This window comes from Ambystoma mexicanum, chromosome 9 (genome assembly GCF_040938575.1).
Source record: "Ambystoma mexicanum isolate Mex_15411 chromosome 9, UKY_AmexF1_1, whole genome shotgun sequence".
Lineage (NCBI taxonomy): Eukaryota > Metazoa > Chordata > Amphibia > Caudata > Ambystomatidae > Ambystoma > Ambystoma mexicanum.
The window spans coordinates 681,652,044-681,674,006 of NC_090931.1; the positions used below are offsets into that span (position 1 = coordinate 681,652,044).

Genomic DNA, 21,963 nt, shown 5'->3' on the forward strand with positions numbered 1-21,963 from the left:
GCTGGGCCTAGAGACCCAAGCTACACCTCACTGATGAGCCCCAACAAGGGCGAAACATGTTTGGGGATGCTTGTGGTCTCGTGCAAAAGGGATGTGACCTAGCAGTTCGGGCTGGACTGCCCCTTTTGGGGTGGGGCCAAGCCTGATTTGCATATGGTCTTTCCCCTTCTGTAATGGCTTGGCAGGCGAAGAACGATGGTCTGGAGGGTTGCCCCGAGCAATGCCAGTGGTTAAGATTCTGTCTAAACCTTCCAGCCATCACCTCTTTGTTTTTGCTTTGTCACCCCTCAATTCAACACACTGGCCCACATTAGGAGTGAGCCGGTCCAGAAATAAGGTGCCGGTAACAATGTTACACCCACCTTTTTTCCGAGCCGGCTCACTCAGTCTGCCGGTAGGGGCTGTGAACTACCGGCAGGCCTGACCTGCCGGTAGTTGAGGCCCGGACCGGCAGATACATCACAGAAGCACTGGCACCGTTACTAAGAGTGCCAGTGCTTCAGTGTGTCCATTCCCAACTCCACAGGAATGTGAACTTAACGTGCCGCCGGCGCCCGTAATATCCTGCTATTACCGGGTAATCGGGCTGCAGAAACGGTAAGCCAAGGCTGCTGGTAGGCCGGTGACCTACCGGCAACCTCGTAATGAGGGCTAATGTCATTGGTAAAATGCAACTGTTCATTTGATTGGCATCATTCTTTATTGGGATGGCGTGGTTCAGCTAAGCTACTTTTCGAATGGATTGTGTCTTCCCACCTATTCCTTATCTTTGATAAATCCATTTCCAGCTTGCTGACCTCGGAAAATGTGTTCACAGTAAGGGCGCTCTGCATCGACGTCCCCCGAGTCGGTGTCCCTCGAAGGCCTCCGTATCGGCGCCAACGTCACCATAGGTATAAATAGTTTCTCACAGCATCCGTTGCTTAGTTCTGTTTTTCTGCGCTTTGTAAGCAACGCTCGGTTCTTCACTAAATTCTTCAAAAAATCTTCATCCTACGATGACATCTTGTTCAGCTTCATCGACGAAACAATCCGGCTTAAAAAATTTCGAGATTGTGGCAAAAGGATGTCATTAACAGATCGTCGCAGGATCTGTTTGTGGTGCCTGGGATCAGAGCACCAATGTTCGGAATGTGAGGACTGTATGTCCATGACGGCGAAAGTCTTGCAGGAGCATAGGGGGATGCTAGAAAGAGGTAAGACCGTAAAATCTTCTACCTCTTTTGAAATTGTTGTCGGCTGAGTCGAGACATTAGTCTCCTCACCATCGAAAGAAACATTCCCAATCGAGATCTCAAAGCGATTCTCACCACTCTTCGAGATCGAGACATTCTAAGAAGAGGCGTCATAGATCTCTTTCCTCTTCATCGTCTAATTCCCCAGAAAGGGTCACCTGCCCCACTAAACACAGCTCTCCAGCTAAGTGGGAGGAATTTCGCAAGAAAATGCTTAGGGTCTTCGAATACGCGGCCTTGTCCCCCTCAGAGATACCTAGAGGTGATACCTCGGGTGAAAGACCCGAAAAAAAACAAAAACACAGTGTGTCGTTGAACCTGGCAAACAAAAACCCTTGAGTGTCACAAGCCCTCAAGTAAGGACAGGAATTCTTCAAATAAATCTGCATAATCTACGCCATCGTCGAAGGTACCTTCGACGCAAAAATCTGTCATCGACACCGTCGGCGACCCCGATGAAAGAGGGGCCATCGAAGCCTCAGGCCCCAACGGCACTAGAGGTGTGGAAGGTCCTGCCCAAGGTGTCGAATGTGGCGTCGACAACATAGACGACACAGAGTAGAATCCCGATTCTCTCGACAACATCGAGGTCTTTTTTCGAATTTCTTCGACATTTGTAAATTTGTCGAGACCTATGACATCTACTTCGACAACTACAACCATATCCCAAGCAGTGTCCACCAATTTGGCACCCTCTTCTTTTGAAATGGGTTTTACCCCTTATCCACAAACTGACTATTTCAGAGCTTTATCCTCTATCTATGAGAAAGGAAAGGACTCTGATAATGAGAGGCCTTTTGGTTTACAAACTACAAGAGTTCATATTCCAGAGGAGTTAATATCTGAGGAGACTAGATTGAGAGATCTTCAGGAATCTTTACAAGATGCCAGTGGCATAGATACCTCTCCAGAGGCGGATTTTGCCAGACCAGAACCTGGAAAGCATGCAGAAATGCCTTACAGAGCCCTTATGGCAAGAATTATGGAATTTATTGGGTGGACAACACCTGCACCCACTTTCCAACAAGATGATCTAACAGACATCTTAGATAAAGGGCCTCAAGAAGACCCTATAGTTCCTTTTCACGCAGCATTGCAGAGAAAAATAGCTGCAAATTGGGAAACACCGGAGGTTATCCCTGCAGTAAATAAGAAACTCTCTGCGAAGTACAGAGTGTCGGCCTCAGACCCTGTATATTTAAGTAAACACCCAACCCCAGAGAGTTAAGTAGGGCAGGCAGCGATGTTGTCAAGTAGTAAGTCGGCATACCCCTCAATACCACAATATAGAGACGACAAAAGATTTGATGCCATGTCTAAAAAGATCTTTTCAGCATGCAGCATGGCACTTAAGTCTATTAACGCCACTTGCACGCTAGCGAGATTCAGCCACACCCTTTGGGAATGTGCTTCATCGGGGGCTGACCATCTCCCAGAAGGAGAGGAATGAGATGCATTCTTGAATATCATCGAGGATGGAAAGGATGCGATGCGCGAGTACTTCCAAACAGGTCTCGACTCTGCTGACAGCATCAGCAGAGCCATGGCAGCGAGTACCACAATCTGCAGATTTGCGTGGTTGCGGAAATCTGGTTTTGCTGCTGATGTGCAAGCCAGACTTCTGAATATGCCCTTTGATGGCGCCTCTCTATTTGGCAAGAAAGCTGAGGACAGTCTGGAGAAATTTCAAACCTCAAAGGCGGCAGAAAAATCCCTTGGGGCTGCAATTCGTCAAACTCCAAATCGCCCCACAGGTTCGTGGAGGGGGAAGCCCTTTTGTTTTTACTCCGCATTCGGAAAAGGCTGAGGGCAGCCAGCTCAAAGGGGCCAGAGACGATTCACCCGTGGTGGACGGGTCAAAGGTACCAAGCCCGCATCAGTAGGTGCTGCTCTACCCTCAGCATCTGCGTCAGCCGCTTCTAAACCACTCTGAGGTCTCTCCACACAAAACACCAGTAGGAGGCAGGTTAACTCAACATTTGACAGAATGGAAGGCTATTACTTCAGATGCTTGGGCATTGGAGACAATTGCCCAAGGTTACTGCCTGCCTTTCCTGCATACTCCTCAGAGCCATCACTGGGGAACAACTTTGAAATTTCCAGACCCGCTCCTTATGCAGGAGATTTCAGACCTGCTAGAGAAAGATGCCATAGAACCGGTACCTGTAGCTGAGAGGAACAAGGGTTGGTATTCCCCCTACTTTCTAATACCAAAGAAGGATGGAGGATTGAGACCCATCTTGGACTTGCGAGAATTGAACAAATTCCTCAGGAAAGAATAGTTCAAGATGGTAACCCTTTCTCAGATCGTTAAGGCCCTCCAGTTTCAGGATTGGTTGGTATCTCTGGACCTTCAGGATGCTTACTTTCATGTGCCAATCCATCTCAAGCACAGGAAGTACCTGAGGTTTTGCCATTGGCAGCTCTCACTATCAATTTCGGGTTCTGCCATTTTGGCTGACCTCTGCCCGAGGGTCTTCACCAAGCTAATGGCGGTTGTGGCACCAAGTCTAAGGAGGGAAAGAATTAATGTCTACCCCTACCTGGATGACTGGTTGATCAGAGCAATGTCCCCGGTACAAGCTCAGATCCATCTAGATTATGTTTGCCACTTCCTACACAACCTGGGCTTCTCCCTCAACTTAAAGAAGTCACAGATGATACCGTCACAGAAACTCAAGTTCATTGGAGCAGTCCTGGACACATCCCTGGGAAAAGCCTTGCCACCAGAGGTGAGGGCTCAAGATATTCTACAGATGGTCACCAGGTTTCAAAATGCCCAGCGTCTACCAGCCTTTGACTTTTTAAGGTTGCTCGGCCTCATGGCATCCTGCATTTTTCTAGTGCCAGAGGCTCGCCTGAGAATGAGATCTCTCCAGTTGGCGCTAAGGACCCAGTGGTCACAATTCTCTGGAAGAATGACACATCTCTTACAAGTCCCGGACAGAGTAGCACAAGACCTTCAGTGGTGGGCCTGTCGGGCAAACATCTTGAAAGGAGAACAGTTTTGGCAACCATGGCCGGAGATAACAGTAGTCACGGATGCTTCACTCACGGGGTGGGGAGCCCATGCCAACGACTTGACCATCAGCGGTCGTTGGTCTCCATCGGAGTCCAGACTACACATCAACCTATTAGAGCTGAGAGCGATCAGGCTAGCACTGAAAGCTTTCCTGCCATCAGTACAGGGAATAAATGTCCTGATAATGACGGACAACACAATGGCCATGCACTACCTCAACAAAAGAGGAGGCGTAGGGTCACTGCCACTGTGCAGAGAGACAATGCAGCTCTGGTTCTGGCCAATTCAAGAAGGAATCTCTCTATCGACAGTTCACCTAACCGGGGAGAACACCACAACGGTGGACACTCTGAGCAGGCAGAACAGTCTCCCACGAGTGGGAACTAGCTCAGGAAGTCCTTCAAGAGATCTTCCCCCTTTGGGGAACCCCTCAGGTAGATCTGTTCGTCACCAGTATCAACCGGAAGTGCGATCAGTTTTGCTCAAGGGAATTTCCCCCGAGAGGAGCTCTAGGGGACGCGTTCGTGGTGGACTGGGAGTTTCCACTTCTGTATGAGTTTCCTCCAGTCCCCGTCATTCCTCAAGTGATCAGGAGGTTGAGTAGAGTCCGGAAACACATGATCCTAATAGCCCCGGATTGGTCCAGGAGAACGTGGTACCCGGATCTTTCTAGACATGTCCATCTGTCCTCCGATTCGTCTTCCACAAAGAGAGGATCTTCTCTCACAGGAGGGAGGTCAGGCTCTCCAACCAGATATCAGGAATCTCAACCTTCACACTTGGTTTCTGAAAGGTTGAGATACAAGGATTGGGACCTCCTGGATGACGTAATGGAGGTGTTGCTTTCAGCCAGGAGGCCATCAACAAAATCTTTATACCGCTGCCATTGGAACACATTTTGAAGCTGGTGTAAAGATAAGAATATTGACCCTTTTTCATGTAGTACACAGATGGTGTTATCTTTCTTACTATACTTGGCAAATTCAGGCCTTCAAGGTGACACAGTCAAGGGTTACCTTGCCGCGCTGTCAATCTTTAAGCGCGCAGCTGAGGAGCCTTCATATTTCAAGTTGCCGATAGTTATTCAATTTCTGAAAGGGTTGACTAATGTCTTTCCCCCAACTCCTTTTCAAGTCCCCCTGTGGGATTTAAACCTAGTCTTGAAATTTCTAATGGGTACTATATTTGAACCCCTGTCCATCAAGGGTTCTCACTCTAAAAATAGTCTTCTTAGTGGCTTTAACTTTTGCTAGAAGAGTGAGCGAATTACAAGCTTTATCTTGCAAACCTCCTCATACAGATTTTCACAAAGATACGGTAGTTCTTCAAGTGAAGCCAAATTTCCTACCAAAGGTGGTCTCAGAATTCCACATCACACAAAAAATAACCTTACCTTCATTGTACCCTCCTCCCCATCCCGGGAAAGAGGAAGAGAGATTGCACAGGCTGGATCCAAGGCGTGCCTAGAGTTTTTACATTAACAGACTGGCAAGGATTAGACAAGTAGATCAGTTGTTTGTGGGGTATGCAGGACATAAACTAGTTACCTATCACGACCAGACCATCTCAAGATGGATAATACTAACTATCATAGAGTGCTATAAATTTGCAGGAAAAGAGCCTCCTCAACACATCAGAGCTCATTCAACCAGGGGTATGGCAGCCTCTTCAGCTCTCCAAAGAGGAGTTCCAATTAAAGACATATGTGCGGCTGCCACATGGTCATCCACACATACTTTCACCAAATTCTACTGTCTAGATTCCTCCACTAGCCAGGAGACAACATTTGGGAAAGCTGTGTTGCACTCTGTGCATCTTTAAAGAAATCATTACATTTTACTCCTGCCTCCTCTACACATTACTGCTTTGGGAGTCTATCAAATATGAGGAATACGTGGGAGGAGACAATACATTGGAAGAACAAGTTACTTACCCGCTGTAACGTTCTTTCAATTGGATGTTCCTCCCATGTATTCCTTATCGCCCCTCCCACCCTTCTCCGCATTAAAACCTCCCTTGTAGTTGCAGCCTTTGCTCCTTCAAGGGTACTAACCATGTCATACAAGGCAAAAACAGCACCTCAAAACGGAACTGCGCAACAGACGCTGGCGCAAGACTATTTATACCTATGGTGACGTCAGCGCTGATATGAAGGCCTTCGCGGGACGTCGATGCACAGCGCCACCAACTGTGAAAAAAAATTCCGAGCCCAGCAAGCTGGAAATGGATTTATCAAAGATAAGGAATACGTGGGAGGAACATCGAGTCGAAAGAAAGTTACAGTTGGTAAGTAACTTGTTCTTCATCCCAATATATCTGTTTTACACAGGGCTTGGTTTATAAATTCTCTATCTGGCTAAGAAGCATGTGCCTCGGTTCATGGCCCTAGTTCTTGACTAAGCCTGTGAAAACACACAGCATTTAATTTACTTGGCTTTGGTTGCAAGGGGCTGCGCACCATGGGCAGAAATGCTATTGCGTTCCAGTTTAGAATTATAATTGAACTTCCCTTGAATATAAACATGCTCAGCAAGCAGGGTAAATTTCACACGAACATGCTACCACACTTTATTCTCATTCAGTTGGTTATAATTTATCAGACACTGTGCCCAATGCGCTGTAAAATGCTATTTATTCTATACTTAATCGGATCTCACTGTGGTGTGAATGTAATGAGAAAACAAGTTGCATTGAACACTAAAACGCTAAAGCATTCAGGAAGTCGTACCAGCTACTATTCCTGCCCAGTTCCACCACTCCCGGAACTCGGTAGAAAAATGATTCTTGCGGACATGGGGCTTTTTATACTTAATTTGAAGTATTCTTTTAAAGCACAGAGCCAGCATGGACCCTCACAGCATCAAGATTATCTCTTCCCTAGTCAGCCAGGCCCACTTTATACACCTCTGGAAATCAGGCCTACCTCAGGCATCCAGCTACTGGCTTCCTGTTGGACAAGTCTCATGGTTTCTCTCATATCTAAATATTATCCCAGCTCAGCACTCATCCAGTTGGACAGTTTGTTCCACTTCTGGCAGCCTTCAAAATCCCAGAGCTCTTTCAAGTTAAATACCCTTTCCTCTTCTCCCACAGTATGTCATTTGTCAAACCAATTTCTGATTGTTGAAAACTTACCATTAGCTGGCTTAACAGGTTGACACTCCTTGAGAATACAACCCTTAATTTCATGCCATTGGGGGCAGCTGGACAAGTTTGACTAATATTTTCTTCCATATCTTCCAGTAGGAATTTTTCCCATCAATGTAATATGGATTCTTAGAATTCAAGCATATGCGACTTAGGTTTGTGAGATGAATTTACATATATATGTATATATATGTGTGTGTGAGAGAGAGAGAGAGAGAGAGAGAGAGAGAGAAAGTCCATTTGAGCCAAGTCACACATTCCACAACACCACCTAGTAGCCATCACTGGAAGGTCACCTCCAGTTCCCAGCCACAACAGCAAGGCATTGTGGATATGCAAATTAGCTCAGCTTTTTCTCCAGGAAATTGTCTTTGTCTAGGAGGGCAGTTCTAATTTATACATAGCTTAAACAACCCAAGACAGGCATTTGCAAGGCTACCAGGACAACTACATACCTGGTTTCACTCTTATTATAAGCGTATTGATTAAGTTATGTATAAGGTAGTACTGCCCTTTTAGTTGGACAAAGTCAATTTGACAGTTTCTTGGAAATAACAGTTCTTGTCTTTCCTCTTGCTCAGTACCAAAGTCATGCATAATTGTCTTTGGCTTTTGGGATGTCATGATACCTGGTATACTCTCCTGCCAGGGTTTCTCTGTTTCCCCTATATCCACACACTTGTGATTGCCTAATATACTCTCCAGCGAGGGCTTCTTGTATTCACACACTTGTAAATGCCCATCTCTGGAACTCCAATTTGATATCCTCTTATTAGCCGTAATGTCTAATTCTTTTTGTCCCTAGTATATTGCCTTGTTATTGTTTTGCTGACACTTCCAAGCTTGGTAATCCACCACTGTAGCGTTATTAGTTAATTCACATTGTCCGGTGAATAACTTGTTACTGTTTCTTATTCTCTGTACACAGGGGCAAACTTCAAAGATTCCCTTATGTGGCAAATGTACTTTTACATTCTCGCTTTTGTTATGATTATGATTGTTCATTTATAACGTGCTTAATACCCAGAGGTTTCTAAGCGGGGACCCAGTGATCAAACCGGTGTTGCTCTGCGTCGTTCGGCTTCCTAGGCGAGTGCGTTGCCCCTCAGCTATCCTCCCGAGATGAAATAAACAGCTGCATTTCTTTATTCGTTTCGGGCTGTTCAAATTTGAACATGCAGCGTGCTTGCCAATACGCCACGGTGTTCCCTTCATCCCAGCGTGGACTGGCTGGCACTTCATGGCATTTCCCGGTCTGCTCACAGCCCGCTGACGACTGTCACTGGATGCCGCTGTCTTCTTCTCGCTGCTCAGCTTTCAGCTTCCCTGCTTCCTGTGGTTCCGCCTAGGCTTCTAATCTCCTGGGTCTCCGTTAAGTGTATTGCTGCTGCTTTCCACTGTCGAATGCCCAGAAGCATTTAGTTGCTTCTGCTGTTCCCACGTCAATTCCTCTTCACGCAGCCTTACTCTGGTTAACACTTGAGCTCTTGGCTCAAACGTCCCTCTCTTAACTCCTCGATAGCACTAGAGTTACAGCCTGCTCCCACCAGCAGTCTGATTTTCTTCTGGCGATCCAGTTTCAAACATCCCAGGCACAGGCTCCCATCAACTAGAGAGTTTGCCTGTGCTTGGGGTTTCTCCTGCTCTGCATTCTTCCATTCCTCTTCCTCGTCGCAGGGTTAAGATGTTTCTGGGAACAGTAGTTCCTTTTAACTAACTTGCACGAAAATATTGGAGGAATGGTTTTACCATGTTCAGAGGCAAGTCAGTGTTTGAAAGTTGGTCTGTAGATTGGATTTAGATAAATTCAGCACTCTCCTTTGAGGGAGCAGAGAGAGAGAATCACAATAGGTCATTAAGGTGCTGTGTATGGGAGATTGATCCTGCAAGGGGAAAGGGGGATATCATGTCTCATCCTCTGATAGCACAACTCACTCCCGCAGGTTGTCTCCCCCACGTGATCCTGCCCGCATATAGCTGCCCCCCACGTTCGAGATCGGGTAGTGGCTGCTGTCCCCTGGCCACCTGGGGGGGTAGGACACAGCCGGAAACAGACTAATGATATTGAATTCATAACAGTTGTCTTTGCGTAAATGTAAATACCGATAAGATTGTCCAGAGTACTATACCTTCTTCTAAATGCCAAGGGTGGTTGTTCAAAGTGTGACTTTCCTGTGCTAAGCATGTGCCAGTGTTTTAAAAGAATCTTCTTGAATATGTATGACGTGTTACTGAATGTGCTTACTCAAACCAACCTGTCCCAATCGTCGTCTGTACACAAATATTCTAACATGGCTTCTCTGATTTTGGAGAGGCTCTTTGTATCAGCTGCAATCGCTTTATCTTTGTATCGGCTATAATCGCTTCATCTGGGTAACCGCATTGGTATAAATTATAGGATAATGTACCTGCATCAATGCCAGTTGGCTTTGTACAGGCCCTCTGCACCTGTATAACTGGTAGAAACATTTTCGTTTAAATAATGTTCTTCTACAAAGCTTCTAGATGGAGAAAAGGCTAGAAGGAAATCAGATAGGCTCTTTGTCACATAATGTGGCCTATAATCTGACAAATACGCTTTCAAAGATTACTTTACTTGCTACGCCTTGTTATGCAGATCATATGTTTCAGATACTAGAATGTTTTTTTTGCCAGAAAGCAGCAAACTCATGCAGCAAGGAGCAAGGCAATGCCCATTGCAGTTCAGTGTCGAGTAGCTTTTGAGGCCATTTGTAAATCCACTACTTGGTCTAATTCACATAACTTTATTAACACTGGGACATGCAATTCAAGGTCAGTCGGCCAAGTCTTTGGAGGTGACTTAAAGATGCTATAATTCGCTAGTATGGTGGGCTATGCTTCTTCACGCCTACAGGCCAACAGTGTTGTTCAATCTTTTTCCAAGTCTCTGACACAGGGCTTTACGCTGGGAAATGTTTCCTGCATTCTCCAGGTTTTCTCATGCCTGGACTACTCGCTGTCCAAGGGGGCTATTATTTGGAAGTTGATGAACCTTATGTGGCAAGTATTCAAATCTATTTTTATGCTGCCAAAGAAATTGCCTACCCACCCGAACCACCACAGCTGATAAGGTGTAGCCCAACTGCTTGTGCCCTGCAGCTCGCCTAAAAATAACGTTTAGATGGAATGTTCAAGGTGGATTTTCTAATGAATTGTCATGTGAGCACACACTCATAAATTACAACCTGCAATGGAAGCATTTACAATGATTTCCCCTCAGGGTAGGTCGTAAACATCGGTTACCACCTGACCCTTAGATGAGACCAAAACCTTTGAACATTTAAGCAAGACAGTTTTTCCTCTGAAGGATAAATGTTGTATCCGAAACGCGTTGGGCGATGAAGGGACAGTAGATTTACCACAGCAATTAATTTGTCCTTTCTAAGAACTGTTTTATTGATATAATTCTGCGTTCTCATTAACTAAAGTTTGCAATAAATCTTGTTTTGCGACAACACATGCATTAGTGTTTGAAATGTAACTTGTAAGGTGACAATATAGGTTTTTGATGGACTGTTAAGAATCAAATGTGATTTGGTATTTTGCAGTAATAATTGAAAAGTTATTTATTTGTAAGTTTGTAATGGAGGGTATATCTGATTAGAGCGCCAATGGGTCTATCATTTTTTGTTAAATGCTTTTTTCATTGTAATAATTTGTTCCAGAGCCAAGGTCTGACCCTGAGCACCGGAAGTGTTTGAAGAGATTTTCAATAATTAAGATGATATAAAACAGCTGTGTAATCCCCTTCCATTTTCTAACGTGTATTGATTGCCATTGCATCCTCCAATACTAGTGCCTTACTAAAAATGGTATCCATTCAAACTTGTATAAACCTCATGGGACCCAAGGGTCGTTCAAGTTAGGTAATGTTATATTTTTCATGCTGCAGCAGATTTCATTCATTCTCTCCTGTTCACATTTGTGTTCTCTGCTTCCTGTTTGCCTTTCGCTGAAATCTGTCTAGAACCACATTTAGGGCCAGTTGACAGTCTATTGTGTGCAGCGTCACTGATGTTCTAGAGCCTTTGAAGGCACCCATATGACCTCAATTTTACATTTTAATCCCACCAACCACTCCCATTGCCATTACATTTCAAAACTGTGTGGAACAGCTGTAACAGACAGCTCTTTGATTATGGATTAAAGGTAAGAATTCATCTTTCATTCTCTGCACTCAGGTTCCAGACATCTATGGCAACAAGTCTGTACAATTGTCCATTGACGAAAGGAAAAAGTGCATACCTTGTTTCAACCACCTTTTTTTTCGAATAGTTTCCTTTATGTGACAATTCCTCATAAATGACTATTAGTGTGCATGTTTTTAATATTGCTTTTCTCTCTAGCTTATTGTTATTTACATTGTTCCCTAGTTGTGGCGATTTACGACTACTCAAAAGACAAGGAGGATGAGTTATCATTCCAGGAAGGAGCCATTATTTACGTCATTAAGAAAAATGATGATGGCTGGTACGAAGGTGTCATGAACGGTGTGACTGGGCTCTTCCCAGGGAACTATGTGGAATCCATCATGCACTACTCTGAGTGATAACTTCAGGCAGGTGCAGTACTGCACCTCACTCTCATGGAACAGTCTGGGCATCCCAGATCCTCACCAGCCCATTGGAGGCCACACAAATGAACTGCTGAATGAAGGACTATAGTGATTGAAGCCACTCTATATTTTTTTGTTTCCATTATTAAAAGATGACATCCTAATGGTACACATTGTTTGAGATCTTCCCGCTGTCAGTTGAGGCTGATGGACGCCTCTTCTGTTGAGCTACATGTACACTCCTTTCCACGTTTCAGGAATAGATGGCCTGTTGTAGCCACCAACCTATTGAAAAGTTGAAACCTAGTATTCTTTTGGGGTTGCCTCCTTATGGTAGTAAGGAGAGCCTGGGATATTCTCAGGGTTAAATCCTGCCTTGGATTAATCACTTACATTTGTATGGTGTTGTGTACTGGCAAGGTATCTATGGACTGTTGGTGTCAAGGGGTATTATCCTAGCCTGTTAATGCCCTCTCTTCCTTTGAGCACACTGTCGGTATGTGGCAAATAACTCAGTTCCAATGTAGGGCAGCTAATTATCACAGTAATTTGTTACATCCTTACATGAACACTGCTGCACCTGTCCAGCAATAGTAGATCAATAGATGTTTATGCGCAGATGGTTTTTGTTCACTTTGTCTCTTTGCTGCTCCTTCGCATCTTTGATCAAAATGCTGCTTGTAAAAATAGTGTTTTTCAGCCTTAGGTGGACTGCTAGAATATGAAAAATGCTAATATGCTAGTGTTTGATGCACTGGCACTACTAGAAGAGAGTCCTGCCTGCTGTCACCAAAGAGTCTAGTATTAGCACAATCTTAATCCTGATGGGGTAAACCAGGGTTATGAATTCAGTTGAGCTTAAAGGGCAATTTTTATGTGGGGCGCTGGAGGTCAAAGCCTCTTCTCTCTCTACTTGGAAAATTCTGCTTCTAAGAAGGAGGCGGTAGTTAAAAATAGCATTTAGGCACAGCAGTTTATGCCAATTTAATGAGTGAGTTATGAAAAACGTAAAGGAAAAACACTACTGTGAAAGCCCTGTGATGCATGCAGGATGATTCACGAGCAGATAGTTTGCACATCTCATGAGATGCAAGGTACGAGCTAAATCTTCTGGCTCCCATCCTATTCTCTTCACCTCATCTAGTCACCTGCATTGCAAAATGTTTGAATGTAGTCCAGATCTTGTAATCCTGTGAACTGATATTTGGAGGTTATATAGATTCCTTGTAGCAGTTCTCAGTTACACCTCAGACCTGTGTCTCCAGTGACCATAATGGGTCTGCCAAGCACACTGCCTATATGTGTCTGAAAGGGAGGTACTGTCTGTCCTTTGCAGTTGTCATCCAGTAGCTGGAATAAAAACCTAGCTCCAGAAGGCTAATGCAATATTTCTATCTAGATAGTGACAATCCTGGTACGTGTATGCAACTGTAGCAAAGCAGAACATGTGGCTGGAGTCATGCTGCCTGGTACAGCACCAAGTGTAGGCGTTGTGTATTAACACTTCTATTTAGCTGGCATCCAAGCTGACGGGTCATACCCTTTATGAAATGGCTATTGGATTACATTTAAAGTCGATTTTTTAAAGATCTGAATTCACATTTTATGGAGATTTAATGCTAATTGTTTAGTTTTGCAGGTTAATAGTAATTTGATAGCAAGTGACACAGCTAGACTACTGATTTTCCATTGCATTCATTCCACAGACAGATTAAGAGACCCATTTCGAACTTGACGGATAGTAATGTTTCCGGTGGTAGCAGGGGGTGAATATTCACCATAGTGTTCGTTTTTTATATATATACAAATAAGCCAACATAAGAACTTACAGGAGTCTGACAACTCAAAGGGAGCTAAAGATTCAGAGTATATTTTGGTTTATAATTTACTTGCCACTAAAGTTTCTTGTATATTCTTTTTGTATCGCTGATACATATGTACACATTGCACAGAAATATATTTTATTTTTCTTGTATATCGCTCGTGCCGCTGAAGCTGCTTCAGATTGCTTGGGAACAGGAGAAGGACAAAGACTGGAGGGAGCGGGGATGTAAGGGTATGAGTGAAGTTCCCCGGTTATAGAACCAGTGCAGGCCATATAGCAATTTATAAGCCACTAACAAGCCGGATCAAGGGAAGGAACGCTCGGTGGTCTGGTAACAAGAAATCACACATTTATTAGAATTGCTAAACTAACTTGGAACTTCCAGCCAGTAGGATAATCCTTCTGGCCAAATATTAATGCAGCACAAGTTTTTAGCACATGATAGGTCAGCACTAGACACTTGGGTTTCCATTGCTTGATTTCGCAATGATTAATGCTTTCTGAGATTGTTCCCCGATTTCTATGATACTTTCTATTGTTTGGGAATCTTTAGAAGATATTGTGTCTATGAAGATGAGGCGGAATAGTTCAAATGGAGATTTTGGAAAATGCACTCCCTTATTTGGTACACACCATTTCCTTATGTGCAGTCCAACACTATATGTTGCTTCATAATAGACGCATTACAGCACATCTGCAATAGATAAGCACAGCAATATGACTGAAGCATTGGGCACTTTGATGTGTAAAAACAGATAACTATTCAGACCTATCCTGCAAAACGCCCAAAATGATGTCCTAGCCCCTGGAAGTGTATCAGTCTGTGTGATTTATTGCATGCGCACATTTGATTCATCAGAGAGCGGCATAAATGCGTGAAAGGTGAACTTCACTGGTGGTCGTGTTTCAGGTGGGGTCTTGTTCAGATAAACTGTATTTCACGAAAGGACATTCATTGCTGGAAATCCCTGGTTTTGAGTTACCCCAATTAAATTGCCTCTTTAGGATATCATTTAATTTCGTGTGTATTAATTTAGAAATCTAGGTGCGCCCAACAGAAGTCTCGTCCGTTATTGGTCCTGTAGAAAGTGTGTAGCATGTGAAATATTTACAGTTCTCCGGTACAGTCAAAAACTACAAATGTTCACTATACCAGATTCCAAGAGCCTTCACCAGAGGGTCGAAAATAGTTGGCTGAAAGCATTCGCACCCGGTTACAAGTCAAGCGAGAGCATAACAGAAAGCCAGTTTACAAAGTTACTGTGATGCATCCTGAACAATGCAATGGGCATAGTCTAATGGACCTTGTTTAGTTTAAATGTGTCTGTAGATGAGCAGGTGTAAGTATCTCATGGCAGGACCTTTCATTTGCCTTGGCCTCACTGCTAATATCTAATCTGTTTGACGTCCTACTTTTTTCTCTTCACTTCTATTCTAAATCAGCAGCTTTCTTTCAGTTTATTCTTGTCATGAATCTGTTATGATTTGTTCTGCTAGTGAATACTTCTAAAGTGTTGGCCCTTTCGAGGGGAATATCTTCATCAAGTCATCTACAACATTGTGACAGGGCAAAAAAGTGCGTCGACCAATTGTGGGGGATGAAGTCAGTTGTAATATTTACAAGCTAACTGCACAAACGAAATCCCTGAAATGAAGGGCAGGAACCATAACTTGAAACCACAGATGTAATTTCATGAACAAATCTCTCTCTCCTCGGAGAGCTACAGTAACCACATTGAACATCTAATGCAAGTGTGGATCTTGCTGATTTCCCAACTGCAAACAGGAATGTGTGTGCAAGTTCCGGAAATAATTGGTGTAGGTTTCTGCAGTGGCCTTAGCATACATACATACATACATACATACATAACACCTCCTAACTGAGCCCACCTTATTTACCAATAGAAACAAGACGAGCTACTTTCATGATGATGATGTTTTTAGGCTCTGCTTTCAATTGGGGTACATTTTCCATTAGTTTCTTTGTAAAACATACTAATAAGCAGAGCTATTTTCTAAGAAACCAGCATTCTTTACAGATTTGAAGTGGACGAGGTTGTTGCTTTAATTCACGAAATTGTGATATGGTTGCACAGTAGTATTTACGCCAAGAAAATAACGAGGTGACTTACAAAATCTGTCTATATACATTGGGAGGTTTATGTGACTGCAGCATCATTCCTTTGTTGTAACATCAATGTTTAAAGTAAGGGGGCTCGGAAGTACATGTTTCCCTTAATTGCTGGATATATGCTCCCTCATTCTTTGTATTACTGAAAGCACAGAATACCTTTTTCTTACATTACTTTACATTTCACAATAGCCCAAAGTACATTATTTTTTAACTCTTCAGTTCACAGAAATATCTTCAGTAAGCTCTGCTTTCAGTGCTTCATTTTGTTGCTGTTATGTGCAGAGTGGTGAGTTGTGGGTGGATGGTGTTAGCTGTAAAGCCACATCTACTCCCTTGCTGCCTACAATGCATCTTGTTGGCACACTCCTCTGCCACACATCTGTAGCTTTAAAACATAGTGGGTGCTCATAGAGATGAATGTCTAAATATCAACCGTTTGGAGAGTGCAAACTTAGGTTTTTGTGATTTTCAGCACGTCTCACCTCGATGTATCCTTTCAACCAGAAGGGCAAGACGGCAGCATTGTTCGCCCCAGGCTACGGAAAGTGTATGCTCGTTCACTGTAGAACACCTGGCAGAGCTCATAGGGAATAGTAAGGTTTTAACTTCACTGTAAAACCTCTTTTTACCCAGTAACAAGCCAATGCACAGAGGGAAGGGTGGATATGTTGAGTTAGACATCCTGGAACTCAAGACAGACAAGTATCTACCATACCTTCTAACCCTCCAAAATAAAGTACCAGCAAGAGTTTACGTTCTACAGATCTGAATGATAGTGATGGGATGGAATTAATTATTTTTTGACTAGGAAAAGGTGGGTCGAATGAGGCAAAAGATTTAGGAACAACAGAAAGAACTTGCAGTAGCCCACGCAAAATACGAGATTTTCTCTTCTGTCCTCTCCTCTTTTTGGACATCGGAAGCCTTTTTAATAGCACTTCAGAAAGGAATAGGGGATGACTATTTTAGCAGCACATAACATAAAATGCAATCCATCAGAGTGAATAATAGAAGCAAGTGGTTCTAAGTACAAGTTAAAAAGCATGGAGGATAACGAGTACCCCCACTCTACCCCCATTTGAAAGGGACCCATAATGAGAAGCGTGGTAGTGAAGATATAATTGTCTATTCCTCCAAAATAATACTGGCCAGCTTTCAGTCTGACATTCATACTTAATTTACACCAAGCCATCCCATGGTGACCAGCAATGTCAAATGCCACTGATGTTACATGTAAACCACTGCCATTCTGCCACATCCAGGAGGGAGACTGAGAAGGACCTCTGTATTAGGACTGCATCCTAGAGGGTTGTAAGGTACTCGCACCAAGAATGGGATGTGAAAGGCAGTTTTGCCACTGGATTTGCTGAGTCGGAATAGTTTAGCTCAGGCATTTAACTTTTTTAGCAAAACAGTCATGTCTGCCTTTTGATATGGACCAAATTTGAGTTTGAAGAAGCTCTTAAGATAACTAGCAATTCATGGCAGATGACATCAAGCAGCTCTTTAAAGATGAAATCCTCAAACAATGACACTTGTACGGTAGAGTCTCAGAGTTATGGTCAATGGCTAAAAAGCCAACATTTAAATGATTGTCCCTGAATGTATAGCGATAAGTGGGTCCCAAATAGAGTATACCTGGATAATATTGTGCGCAATTACCTGAGCGATGGGTTAAACATTTTTACAAAACAAAAACGATTTTTGCGTAAGAATTGTGATAAAGCCTCTACACTCAGGAATGCTAGAGAACCACTCATTTCACGACATAGTATGCACCAGGAGAGGTTTCCCAAAAGAGGACCAAGGCAACAAAGGCATACCCTAATCACAGCATACCTGCCCCTATTCCCTCTGCAGCACAGGATTATATCCAAATCTCACAGCCCACTAGGATCGGGCATGATCTCCTTGTGGTAGATCACTTTTGTTGCAGAATCTGGTTTCTCCATGAAGTTACTTTAGGTGTGCACCCTTGCACCCTTTTGATCCAGTTTAACTGCCTTGTAAGTGCTTGTGTACATTCAGAGCTCAGGACAAAAATATGCATTTGACGTTGTCGTGCATCTGTAAATTTTTAAAGGGGATTAAAATTGTTCAGACAAACTCTTTTTCCTGGTGATTTGCCTAAGGGTAACCTTAAAGGTGAATTGAAACACTTATGAAATTAAGATTTCACAACTGTTGGACCCAGAATTAACAAATGTCATATCAAGGATGCTACTGTAAATTACTAATACAAGAATAGTGTGTGCAAGGTAGGAATTCCTCTTAGGTTTTTTAAAATCATGTTTTTTTCACATGGTAGTATGAAGTTTAGTATTGCTATCGAGTAATAAACCCAATCCACTGCTTCAGGAAAGTATTAGAAATAATGCAGCATTTTGTGGCATTTTGGTGAGAGCCTTCACAGGTCCTACTTTATTAAAGAACACACTGATGATGGTTGCATTATGTCATGTTTTGAATATGTGATGCGTGACTTCGTTGAAAGTTGCGTTCTACTGAAAACCTATCGAAAGCATGACAGTTCTCACTAGAGCACAGCCACGCCTGGAGTAGGCTATTTTTTAAAAAGTATAAGTGCATGTTACAAAAGTGTTCCCCAAGCAGTTCATTTGGTATAAGTGAAAGCTGCCACGCGTTCGCTGCACATGTACGTCTGAAGTGGCCTTACCTAGCCTTCTGATGAGGAGCAGTGCTCAATAGCAAACATTTACTTGATGCCATTGGCCGGGTTACATCAGGTATACCAATTTACCCAGCCTTTGATGTTCAGGGCACCAATTTTTGCATGAGCCTCAGACACCTGTGGAGCAGCATTTCCTTGTATGTGTTAACCTTAAATGTGAAATTGGCCCCTTTCTATAATGTGAAATTTGCCCCTTTCTATATTGTGAAGTTTCAGACATTGTGATGTGAAATATCCCCAATAGGGTTGAAGAGCCGACGACGTGGGGCATTTTACTGAACCGCAAGACTGGTCCACGGTCCTCAACTGTTAATGCTAATCTTGAAAATCCACCTCTGCAGCATTTAGTGCTGATAAGAAAGCTCAATTGGACACCATATGTGTTCTGTTATTTTGATGATGAATTTGGCTATTCTTCAGTACAGAAAAATTAATAATTTGCGCTTTTGAGTTTGTCGCTGTTAATGCAATTAAAGGATTCATGAATGCCTTCCTTGTTACTAGATGTTAACAGAGCAAACATTTTCACCCACTATGTTTAGGGTAGCTTCTCTGTATTTGCCCCCGTCACAAATATTAAGAAAAATAATTGAGTCCTATTTTTTATCTGGACAACAATGATAGAATGGTGTCTAGGCAGCCATCTTGCCACCAGTTATGTTTTGTGTGTGCCATTGACCCACTTCGCAAATGAGTGGGAAATCCGAATAATGTTTTATAATTGTACTTTGAATTAACTGTTGCTGTGTACTGAGAACTCTTGTTACAAGCCCTAAATAAAAATGAACTGAAAGCACAGTCATGTTTCCCATGAATGCAATTGTCTGTTCCCTACTCGGACGAATTGGATTAGCATGCACAATGTCGAAAAGCTCAAGGCACTGTATGTTGGGAGCTTTGTTGTTACCTGAACAGGGAACGTGTGTTTAGAAGTGAAGTCAGAATATATATACATTTAAAGTCAACCAAGTAGCCAGGCTCCTGAAAATGAGAAGCAATTATTAGTGACTAGTAGCAGTTAAGAAGCTATATTTAAAAATGGACCTTCTGGAGGCCGGCAAGCTTGGTAAGCACCTAATACATGGATGATTTCAGTGCACTTCTCAAAGAATGGTATTTTACAATTGCAGAGAGGTAGGGTTGAATCTTAGTGAGCAGTGAGGTACGGGCTGTGCTGTTGAGGTAGGGGCTGTGCTGTTGATAATGAGAAAATATAGGATAGGGTCTTTATTGTTAGAGAGGGGGGTGCACTGACACGCCAACGGGCAGCTTAATAGAGCTGATCAATATCAATTCTACTGCACTGCTGGGTTTATATTGAGAATATTGCAGTTTTACAACAACCACCCAACATACAGGTGGGACCATAAGAATGCGTTTCAATTATAACAAGTTTGCTTCTTTTTCCGACCCTCATGCTTGTGCTCTGTGTTTCTTAATGATACAATCTGATGCTACGTACTTTGTTAATTTACAACGTGTGTAATATTTAATTATATTGTTGCATTGTTTTATTTTTCCATGGTATCTTCATAATAGCCTGGAAGAAGACTGTGAGGCCGAAACACGTGTTGGCTGTTAATTTTTGATTAAAGTTGAGTTTTCTTGACAAACGTTTTTTGTTCAGCGCCGTGTGGTTGTGTACCTGTTGATTTATTGTTAGAGAGTATCAGCTTGGGCTGTTAATCAAGATTCGGTACGTTGGGATATTTATAATGAGGGAAGGACAGGGTGGGCTTGCGTTATTTGTAAAGTTCTGCACCGCCACAGGTGTGGCCTCGTATGATGAAAACAAATGTAATTGGGGTCTTTGTGAACAGAGATGGGCAGGTTGAACTCTTGAGGACTAGAAGTGATAGGTTGGGTTTCTACCAGTGACTAACTGTTCTGCTATTTACAATGAGCCAGATTAGCTGTTTGTGAAGCAGGAACAGTCTGGCTCTTTATGAATAAGCGATTGGTCTCCCTCTACGAACACAGAGTGAGGGACACATGGCACTCTTTACAATCAGAGGACAGGTTGAGTTCTTTATTATTAGAATACAGAAGAGTATACATTTAAGGGTGAGAGGTGCAGCTTGAGGTTGTAAAACATTGTTTACATGGCATGAGAAAGGAAAACGGGCTGCCGCCCCAACTGGAACCACAATTTTAGACAGGATTTGGAGTCGTAGCGTCTGTTACTGCACATTTTCATGGGGATACAAAGTTGAATGGTGTTCAGTAAATACTGGGGGTTTGGGGATCTGTTTACCGTTATTTGTGTTTTGGGTTTTCTGGCATTTTTAAAGGCAATAAGTCAGTTAACTGGCCGGATTCAAGCACAGAGTTCTGTATGCTTACACTGCCCTATTTTGTCCTCAATACGAGAATAGAATGCGATCGTTCTCCCTGTTTAGTCGTGTCACAAGTGTAGTATCCCGTTTTACTCATGGGTTAGGTCATCGCCTGTGATATGGGACAAGCCTGCACTTTGCCTGGCACGGGTGAAGCACATCAATCTTATGAAGTTGATAAATTGTGTTGGTAATAAATAATAGCCAATATTATTATTGTATTTATTGGTTATTTGTAATGCGCACTATACAGCAAAGAACAAGTTACTTTCTTACCTGGTAACGTTCTTTCGATGGGATGGTCCGACGACGTATTCCATATCTGACATGTAATCACCACAGCTGTGCTGCTTCGGAAACTTTTTCGGCGTCTGCGTCCTGCGTCGATGACGTCGATACGCCGTCGTCGAGGACCTCCTGCGACGTCCGACGTCATCCGATGTGATAAGTAGGACGCACAACGCCCATAGCCTCAGTTGTAGTTTTTTCCCCCAGAACGTGTGACTTAAGTCAACTGCCAGTCAGACACAAAGCCTTGCAGAACGTAAGCTGCAATCGCAAAAGAAATTCTGCAGCGGGGAAGGCCGGGCGGGAGCGATATGGAATACGTCGTCGGACCATCCCATCGAAAGAACGTTACCAGGTAAGAAAGTAACTTGTTCTTCGAGGGGATTGGGTCCTCCGACGTATTCCATATCTATGACAGACTCCCAAAGCAGTACCAAAGCAAGGAGGAGGGAAAGAATTTAGAATCAAAATGTAGAATAGCCAATCAAATAGCAGAGCAAAGGACCGCCTTGCCAAAGGCCAGATCCTGTGCCCGGATGGAATCAAGGGAATAGTGACGTACAAATGTATGTACTGAAGCCCAGGTGGCTGCATCACAGATGTTGCGAATAGGAACACCCCTCTGCAGGGCAGTAGACGCAGCCATACCCCTGGTAGAATGGGCCCGTAAGCCAGCCGGTGGGTCCTTACCCGCCAAACGGTAGCACT

At 43.3% G+C, this 21,963-nt stretch overlaps 1 protein-coding gene across 15 annotated transcripts in view; it reads left to right on the top strand.

Annotated features, from left to right (window-relative positions):
- Positions 1–19,429, top strand: part of ABI2 (abl interactor 2) — a 1,586,546-nt gene extending 1,567,117 nt beyond the window's left edge. For all 15 annotated transcript variants that reach the window (XM_069615537.1, XM_069615533.1, XM_069615538.1 and 12 more), the window contains one exon: positions 11,799–19,429. In XM_069615537.1, the coding sequence (XP_069471638.1) occupies positions 11,799–11,974 (176 nt within the window). In that variant the 3' untranslated portion in view covers positions 11,975–19,429. The remainder of the gene's footprint in view (positions 1–11,798) is intronic.
- Positions 19,430–21,963: the final 2,534 nt, after the last annotated feature.